The sequence below is a fragment of the Pholcus phalangioides genome, unplaced genomic scaffold, assembly GCF_987345545.1.
Source record: "Pholcus phalangioides strain wild (caught in Gottingen) unplaced genomic scaffold, Ppha-v1.0 ptg000006l_1, whole genome shotgun sequence".
Taxonomy (NCBI): Eukaryota; Metazoa; Arthropoda; class Arachnida; order Araneae; family Pholcidae; genus Pholcus; species Pholcus phalangioides.
In genome coordinates, this window is record NW_028301599.1 from 1,755,568 (window position 1) to 1,765,849 (window position 10,282).

General features: G+C 39.1%; 1 protein-coding gene across 1 annotated transcript; it reads left to right on the forward strand.

The window, feature by feature from the left end:
• The first annotated feature begins 1,470 nt into the window (after nt 1-1,470).
• Nucleotides 1,471-6,606, forward strand: LOC149085654 (uncharacterized). The gene has a single exon (XM_089232488.1). The coding sequence runs from the start codon at nt 1,471-1,473 to the stop codon at nt 6,604-6,606; it is 5,136 nt and encodes a 1,711-aa protein (XP_089088614.1).
• The last annotated feature ends 3,676 nt before the right edge of the window (nt 6,607-10,282 follow it).

The following is a 10,282-nucleotide window of genomic DNA, read 5'->3' on the forward strand; positions in this document are numbered from 1 at the left end:
GATGGTATAGCTTTAGTGACATCGCTCCTGCGCGTCTTATTGCTGGTTGAGTCCTGATTGGCTGTAGCAATGACGTCACAAGTATTTGTTTGCCCATTGGCTGGAGCGACTACGTCATTACTTGCTGTTACAGCATTGGCCAAATCGACCTTTGATGCGCTGGCCACAGCGTAGGCACTAACAAGTGGGGATTCGTTTGAACCATTATTACACAGGGTACCCTGGGGCACCTCACACCTTTCTACAATAATGGGCTCACAAATAATGTCCTTCGGGCCATTATCTCTCTTCTTTTTCTTCTTATTTCTCTTTTTCTTCTGACCTCCCTTTCCATTGACGCTATTTGCATCGTCATCAGATGATTGACGGGGAGAAGGGCTGTTTTTGCGAAATATACCACAAGATGATGCCTCGGCATCGAGCACTTCACCGAGTTTCCATATCATAGCATCCTCAATTTCGTACTTGTCATAATCAACTTCACAGTTTACGAGCCTAAAGCCCAGTTCAATAAGTTCACAGAAAGAATTGTTACCACTGCACGCGCCTCTTGAAGACGATTTAATCTCTGCATGTCTCGTACGGGACGAATGCATGTCGAGAGTTTTTAGTATGGCGACTATTAGGTCGTGTCTAACATTAGTTTCGTTAGGGGCCTCGTCGTCGTCACTACGTGCGTTCATATCATATTCAAGTAATGAAATATAAGCATTAGATACCTTGTCCCATGCCGCACGATGGCTGGCAAAAGAAATCCCATGCAAAAAACACAGTTTCGACATACTCTTACTTCCCATTTTCAAGCGCACTGACTGCCCAACAAAAATGAAATCGGCATAATCAGAAGACTCACCCCTCACAGCAACCCACGGCGACGAATATTTTCCAACGACGAGGCTGAAGTGAAGTAAAGTAAAGTAAAGTAAAGGTCAACCACACCAGTCCTTGATCTGCGAAAACGTGAAGAACAATACCTTTTGAAGAACCGCGGCTCACATCATGGAAACGCCTAACTTTTTATCTTTTGCTCCCAACACAAGATGGAGTTGATGCCAACTTTCGCTTTTCTTTTCTTGTGTATTGCTTATTATTATTATTATGTCTCTCTCCCTCTCGAAGGGGAGAAATGTGTAAGAGTGTATGTCACAACTCTCCAGTGGGAGGTTGTCTGATGTTAGTCCCCTGCGTATTATTGCGCGCATTATTGAATCACCCTTCTCACAGAATTAAAATTTGTTGAGTTTAAAAACACAGGTGTGTGTTTGAGTTCATGGTATCGACCATGGCCGTTGGTCCGTCATCGCAGGAGCACCAGTGAACCTATAGATTGATATTTGATTAGTGAATCGAGCATCAGTGAACCTATAGATTGATAGTTGATTAGTGAATCAGCTCAACTTTGGATACTCAACTTTTCTACACAAGAAACTGTAAGTAGAATTTCACCAAATTCATATTTCGATTCGCACAATGGCGAATTTAACTGTGTTGAGTCGACGTAAGGGCAACGTCAAGGCCCAAATCACCAGACTTGATAAATTCTTGTCAGATAATGAAAGTGCTAGTGAGGCAGTAATTAAATGCAGAAAGGAAACATTAAACACGACAAAAAACAGTTTTGAAGAGTTGAAATTGAAATATTATGAAGTGTTAAAAGATGATGAATTCGAAGTTCTAAATGTAGAGCTCTGTGAAATTGAAGAAAAATTAGAGGACATTGAAATCCGTTTGAGTTTGTTGAGTTTCGTTCCCAGTAAAATCGAAACTAATGCCTCTAAGCAAAACGTAAAACTGCCAGAAATTCCCCTGCCACAATTTAGTGGTAAATATGAAGAGTGGATCTTGTTCAAAAATCAGTTCAATTCTTTGATCACCGAAAATAATAACCTTTCCGATGTGCAAAAACTGTATTATTTACAAGCTGCCTTAAAAGGTGAAGCTAGACAAGTCCAAAGCATTGAAGACACCTTTGATTCATTATTCTCTGCACTAGAGAAACGGTTTGAAAACAAACGTTTGATTGTTGATACGCATATCAATGCATTAATTTCAATCCCTAAAATCACCCAAGAGTCGGCTAAAGATTTGAGAGCCTTGCTAGACAACGTTCTAAAGCACCTGAGAGCATTAAACATTGCAAATCTTAAAACAGATGCTCTGAGTGAAGTAATATTATCCAATTTAATTCTCAGAAAATTGGACAGAGAAACAAGAAAACAATTCGAAATGACCCTAGAATCTACAGAAATTCCTAGTTGGGATAGTTTGATTTCGTTTTTGGAAAGCAGATGTCAGGTTTTGGAAGGTGTCACGCGAATCATTCCCGTCCGTGAGCCTCGCAATTCACCTATAAATAAATCGAGGACCTTTGCTGTAAAATCCTCTAACTACGGGAAATCATGTCCTGTATGCAAATTAGAACACTCCATATATAATTGTTCTGAGTTTCATAGGCTACGCATTAATGAGAGGCAAAATATAGTGAAAAAGAAACACCTGTGTTTCAATTGTTTAAATGACTCCCATACAGTAAATGAATGTATGTCCAAGGGCTGTAACATCTGTGGTTACAAACATCACACTCTCCTTCACAGAGTTAAAAGAAATGACTTGTTAGAAGACAAAACAAAAAAAGAAGGAAAGTCGCCTCCGCAAGCATCAAACGTACTCCCGCTTGCTGATAAACAATCCGATGAGATGGGGGAAGTCAGTCACACATCGTCCCTCATAAACAGCACTCCTCGACAAGTGACGAATAACTACGTTCTTCTGGCTACAGCAGTGGTATACGTGAGGGATTCACGAGGTTGTTTACAACCATGTAGAGCGCTGTTGGATAGTGCATCGCAGTCAAGCTTTGTCACTACCAAATGCGCAAAGAGACTTGGGCTGAAAAGAAATAAAACTTTCGTCGCTGTGTCTGGGTTGAGCGGCTTACCAGTAAACATAAACCAGAAACTGCATGTGGTAATTTCATCTTCAGATGACAAGTTTAGGCGCTCATTGGAGTTGCTAATAGTTCCGAAAGTGATGGGTTTCAGTCCTTCCAGATATATCAACAAATCTGAAGTTTCCCCTCCAGAGAATATACGGCTAGCAGATCCCGACTTTAATGTTCCGCATAGAATCGACATTTTATTGGGTGCCGAAATATTCTTTGAGATTTTATGCGAACATCGGATTACCACATCTAAATTATCGTTGCAAGAAACTGTTTTTGGTTGGATAGTTTGCGGTGCTGTTCAAAATCAAACCGAAAGTAATGTCCGATATTGTCACTTATCGAATGAATTAGAACATTTAGATAACACCTTGAAAAGATTCTGGGACTTGGAATCCGTAAACGAAAACAAGCTTATTGAAAGTACTGAGGCATTTCTTTGTGAAAAGCATTTTTGTGAGACTCATTCCAGAAATGAGGCAGGTAGATATGTAGTGCAACTACCTCTTAAATCAGATCAAACACAATTGGGAGATTCTTTGGCCATGGCTAGTAGAAGATTGAACGTAACGTGCAAACGACTAGACAAGGATGGAGATATGAAAAAGCTTTACGTGTCCTTCATGAAGGAGTATGAGGATTTGGGACACATGGAAGAACTCACCTCTGTTGCAGTTGATTACAACACCTACTATATGCCACATCATGGCGTTCACCGACCTGATAGTGCGAGTACAAAACTTCGCGTTGTCTTTGATGCATCCGCCGTCTCTTCTTCAGGGGTGTCTCTTAACCATTTGCTCATGAATGGTGGAACTATTCAACAGGATTTATTCTCAATTATGATGAGATTTCGTCAACATAGATATGCTTTCACCGCCGACATTGTAAAAATGTATCGGCAAATTCTGGTTGAATCCGGCCATTGTGATTTGCAGAGAATCGTGTGGAAAGAAAATCTGAACGATCCTGTTAAGGTGTTTAGATTATTGACTGTCACCTACGGTACAACTTGTGCTCCGTATTTAGCTACACGTGTGCTGAAACAACTTGCGCTAGACGAACAATCTCGATTTCCTTATGCGTCCAAGATTGCACTCTCGGACTTTTATGTGGATGACATCTTGTCTGGTGCACATGAACTACATGACGCTCTAGAGCTTCAGCGTCAATTGATACAGATGCTCCAAACTTGTGGAATGACACTTCACAAGTGGTGTTCCAATTCGACACTGCTAAACGCAGTCAACCATGGCGAGAATGGATACAGTTTTGATGCCAAGGACAATGTCACTGTGAAAACGTTGGGCTTGGCTTGGAATCCCCAAAAGGACTATTTCACGTTCAAGGTAAGCTCAAACCTATCTTCCGATTACACCAAACGCACCGTTCTCTCGGATATAGCGAGACTGTTGGGACCATTGGGATTGCTAGGGCCTATCATAGTTAAGGCAAAAATATTCATGCAGCGTTTGTGGCTGTTGAAATTGGACTGGAATAAGACGCTTCCAAAAAAGGAAGCAACCGAATGGTGCAAGTTTATTACTGCCCTGCATGTTGTTAATGATGTATGCATTGATCGTTATTGCTTATCTGGTGAAGGTCGATCAATTGAAATACATGGATTCGCCGATGCTTCTTCTGAGGCTTATGGCGCAGCAGTTTACGTGCGGTGTCTTTCTGAAAATGTGTACAGTGTTAAGCTGTTGTGTAGTAAGTCAAGAGTGGCTCCACTCAAGGTGACTACTATACCTCGTTTGGAATTGTGTGCAGCAGTGCTGCTGTCCAAGTTGATCAGTATAGTCGTAGAATCTCTAAGGTTAGACCTTAAGAAAATTATTTTGTGGTCAGATTCAAAAATTGTTCTGGCATGGATCAACACCTCACCTCATTTGTTGAAAACTTTTGTAGCCAATAGAGTGGCAGTTATTCAGGAAATAACTAGTGGGTACAAGTGGTACCACGTTAGATCCGAAGACAATCCAGCAGATCTGGTGTCACGTGGCTTGTCTCCTGACAAATTAATTCACAATGAATTGTGGTGGAGCGGTCCTGATTATTTGAGATCAGAACTTAGTTTTGATTTAGATCCACCTACGTTCACAGCTGAGGATGAGACATTTGCTAGTGAATTCAAGAAATCCGTTGAACATTCATTGGTAGCAAGTGTTGATGATGTTATAACACCCATAATAACGAAAGCCAGCAGATACACAGCCATCATTAAAATAGTTGCTTACGTTTTTAGATTTTGTTCTAATGCCAGATCTAAGACAGATAAAAAATCAGGTCCACTCACTGCCCAAGAACTTGACGTGGCAAGAATAAAAATAATCCAGATAGTTCAAAGGGAATTCAGTGAGGAATTGAGGAACTTGAAGCAAGGGGCTCAAGTCTCCACTAAAAGCAAATTGAAAAATCTCAATCCCTTCATCGATCAGGAAGAATTGCTTCGCGTTGGTGGTCGCATAAATGAAGCAGACATTTCGTTCAATCAAAAACACCAGATAATTCTACCAGCCAAACACCGACTAACGAGACTGATTTTCGAATACTATCACCGTAAACACCTGCATGTAGGTTCTCAAACCTTACTGCATCTCGTTCGCCTAACTTTTTGGGTTGTTGGTGCAAGAAACCTTGCAAGAAAAATAGTTCATGAGTGTGTAACATGCTTCCGTGCACAACCGACCACTCTTGAGCAAATAATGGGCAACTTGCCTAAGGAAAGAGTAAACAGAACTTTTCCATTCAACGTTTGTGGAGTAGATTTTTGTGGCCCATTCTACGTAAAATTCAAGGGTCAGAGAAGGGGTCAATTGCATAAAATCTATGTTGCTTTATTCGTGTGTTTTGTGACTAAAGCAATCCACCTAGAATTCGTGTCAGATTTGACAGCAGACGCATTTATTGCATGTCTAAAGAGGTTTTTTGCTAGACGTGGAAAATGCTCATCAATATTCAGCGATAATGGCACTAATTTCGTCGGTGCCAACACAGAGTTGAAACGTCTTCATCAGATGGTTGTGAAACCTGATGAATCTGTGGCTAATTTTTTCGCCTTCGAGGAAATCACATGGAATTTCCTACCTCCAAGAGCTCCAAATTTTGGAGGTTTGTGGGAAACTGGTGTCAAGTCCTTCAAGCACCATTTCAAAAGAACTGTTGGGTCTTCCAAACTCACGTTGGAAGAGTTCCAAACTGTTATGACCCAAATTGAAGGAATTTTGAACTCCAGACCACTTACACCTCTATCGCCAGACATTAATGACTTTGATGTCCTAACACCAGCTCACTTTTTGATTGGACGATCGCTTAACACTGTTGTTGAGCCTGACCTGTGCCACCTTGGTGATAACCGACTATCTCGATGGCAGCTCACAACACGATTCGTTCAGACCATCTGGAAGCGTTGGCAGATGAACTACTTAAGTTCGCTCCAGCAACGAAATAAGTGGCACTTCTCAAAATCTAATGTGCAACCAGGTGCCATGGTGATTGTCAAGGAAGATAACGTGCCGCCGTGTAACTGGTTACTTGGAAGAATCGAAGAAATCATTCCAGGTCCAGATCACAAGGTTCGCGTTGTGACTGTACGAACTAAAAAAGGACTAATCAAACGATCCATAGCAAAAATTTGTTTGCTCCCTCTTCAAGAGAAATGAAGTGACTTTGTCTTCATGTACTTTTTTATCTAGTGTTTGTGTTTATCATATTTTAGCGGATATATTTTAGTATTTTCATTTGTGCATTTTAGCTGCATAATTTCATTGCATATGATATTGATGTTTTTTTTTTAAGCTTTTCAGAATGGATATTAATTTGAATTGACTGTACATATGTTTGTTGCATTTTGAATCAATTGCAACGCGTGTTTGATTACAGCAGTTATGTGTTTAGATTGTTTCAGTTCATTTTGATGCCTAAGGGTACGTCCATAGTGAACCGCTTCTCGCTACTCGCTTTATCGCGGCTGAAAAAAGATCGTGAAAACTCATTGGGGCGGCCATAGTGCGCCCGCCTACCTGCTTTTACCGGCTCAAACTGCTTTTACCCGCTTTAACCGGAATGAATTATTATTTCTTTTTCTCGCTTGACCGGCTCACCGCTTGCAGTTTTAAACGGATACTTTCCTCTAAGTGTTCGTTTTATAATGGAATAGTAAATCGACGGAGTTTTTGTAACGATCAATTATCGTTATTACTAATCGTTGATTAATTATGACATAATAAAAGCGAAATCGTTAATCATTAAGTAATTAAAGAAAATCAACAATTATAGTGAATCAAATTGGAGTTTTTGTGACGATTAATTATTGTTAATACTAATCGTTAACTAGATGACATAATAAAAGAAATATCGTTGGTTAATCATTAATTAAGGTTAATTAACGATTATACTGATTCCAATGGAGTTTTTGTGATGGATAATTGTTGCTAATACTAATCGTTAATTAGTTATGACATAATAATAAGCGAAATTGTTTATTGATTAAGGATCATTAATTACCATACTAAATCCAACGGAGTTTTTATGACGCCTAATTATTGTTAATACTAATCGTTAATTAGTTGACATAATAAAAACGATATCGTTAATTAATCAAAATACCGTTGGATTTCGTTTCACCGTTACTAATTATCGATCATGATTTAGTTTTATCGTTAATAAACTAATTAACGATAAAACTAAATCAAACGGAATTTTGTAACGATTAATTTTTGTTTTTCTAATCGAAAATTTGTTGTGGCACTAAAATCGAAATCGCTGATTTATCATCAATTAATTAATTAACTATAATTAGCGATTACACTAAACCCCTTGCAACTTCAAGGCGAGTCCTATTAATTTCATGTACATTCGTCATTCTTTCATGTTTAATTTTATAATAAATATTTTTTGTTGTCAACAAAAACCACACAATAGATCCCCACGTGATAGTTCCATGATGCCAACTGCCCATGCAGGCAGACGCTCCCGCGAGCGGTGTACTATAACCACCACCGGCTAGAATCGCGCGGGATCACCTCGCCTTCTACAACTGCCGCGGTTTAAGCAATAAAGCGAGAAGCGGTGCACTATGGACGTACCCTTAGATAGGATATGCCTACACAAGTAAGATGCATTTATCTTGAAAATGTATTATTACCATTATAGTTATATGCTCATAATTCTTCATAATTATTTTTACAATATGTATTGTGTACAAGTTTTGATTTCAAGCATTTTTTAATTTCTTTTGTACTGTGTTAAATTGATATTGGTTGTAATTAGCATTACAACGCCGGGCGGGATGGAAACACCTAACTTTTTATCTTTTGCTCCCAACACAAGATGGAGTTGATGCCAACTTTCGCTTTTCTTGTGTATTGCTTATTATTATGTCTCTCTCCCTCTCGAAGGGGAGAAATGTGTAAGAGTGTATGTCACAACTCTCCAGTGGGAGGTTGTCTGATGTTAGTCCCCTGCGTATTATTGCGCGCATTATTGAATCACCCTTCTCACAGAATTAAAATTTGTTGAGTTTAAAAACACAGGTGTGTGTTTGAGTTCATGGTATCGACCACATCACATCACATCACATCACATCACACCACACCACACGACTTGTCTGCTTCCAACTCACCTGTTGCTTTTGCCGATCGCCTTGGATCGTCGGATGGTGAATTCAAAAATTATAAATTAAAAATTATTATTCTATAACTGTTCACTTTAAAATAGTAGTAACAATACAAGGTGCACGAAAAGCCATTTCAAAACTGATAGAAAATCTTCTCACTAACGTAGAAAAATGTCGTTCTTACCAAAATATTTTTATCTCTATAAGCGTTAAGATTTTATTTCTTTAAAGAAAAAATGCAGAAAAGTTCATAATTGCACTCATAGGTGACGCTGCATAAACAAAACTCGACATAGCACTTAAAATGTGAGAGAAACACTTCACAATTAATGTTAATTACGATTTTCGTTACATAGAACTACCACATTTTAATATGAGCACCCTTACACCCGTTCATATGTAGCCCGAGAAGGAAAGAGCGGTCATATTTAAATGTGGTAGCTGTATGCAACGAAAATCCTAACAAAACCTAATTATGCAATGCTTGTGTCGCATTTTATGTCGAGTTTAAGTATGCAACGTCATCAGTGAGCAAAACTTTCAAGTTTTGAATTTTTTGTGTGAGAAAATAAAATCTCAATGCTTTGATAAAAATTTTCGTACAAGCGGTATTTTTTTTATGCTGTTAATTTTTTTATTGAGTTTTAAAATGTATTTAGGGCATTTTGCATACCTTATACTGTTAGTTATGATTGTAAAATTGTGTTTATTTGAATTAGGTAGCTTTTATACATGATGTAGTAATACTTCCACCTTTGCCTGCTCATAGCCAGATCATGACTTTTAACCAATTTGACCAGTTCTTTTTACATACACTACACATTCATGCAAACACATATCTATCTACAAACATGCACACATTTTCTTCTTCACAGGCCTTCTTGGCCAGTTTTTATACCGGTAGTTGGCCCCCGCGGGCTGGGAATCGGCTCAAAGTTAAATTATGGTCTGGTCTGGATGATGTAATAGATACTTCCACGTAATATTATCAACCCATTAGTGTCATTTCCCGTATAGCTGGAAACATGCCATTATTAAAGTCATTCCAAAAACTAGGGAGATAAGTCTATCTGCGAATGATTTTCGCCCGATCAGCTTGCTTCCGGCATTGTCCAAGATTTTTGAACGAGTTTTTAAGGCGAGATTATCTTTGTATCTCGAGGGTAACAGCTTTATCCGAGATGAACAACATGCCTTTCGTAGCGGACATTCTTGTGTAACACAACTGGTCTGTGTGGTGGAGTACAAACAGGATGCTTTCATCCACAAGGAGTATGTAGCATGTTTTGATTCAGACATACAGAAGACCTTCGATAAGGTTAAGCACTCAACACTGATTGTCATTATGATACTTGAAAGGTTTCCTTCCCACTTTATACATATGATTCACAGCTACCTCAGGGATAGGGCATTTCAGGTCCGTATCAAAAACGCCCTCTCCACTAGACGTCCACTTAAGGCATCTATTTGTCAAGGGTCAGTAATTGGCCCAATAATCTTCAATATTTTTATTAATGATTTTCCTGCTCCACAAAGAGGAATCTTAGCTTCTTATGCTGACGACTCGAAAATCCTTATGGCATCCAGGGACCTTCATCAAGCTCTGAGGAACTTACAAGAAATGGTCCGAAGGGTCGAGATCTGGTGTCAGCTACATACAGTGGTCTTAAACGAGGGTAAATGCAACTTTATATGGTTTGCAAGGAGACAACTCCCTCCGA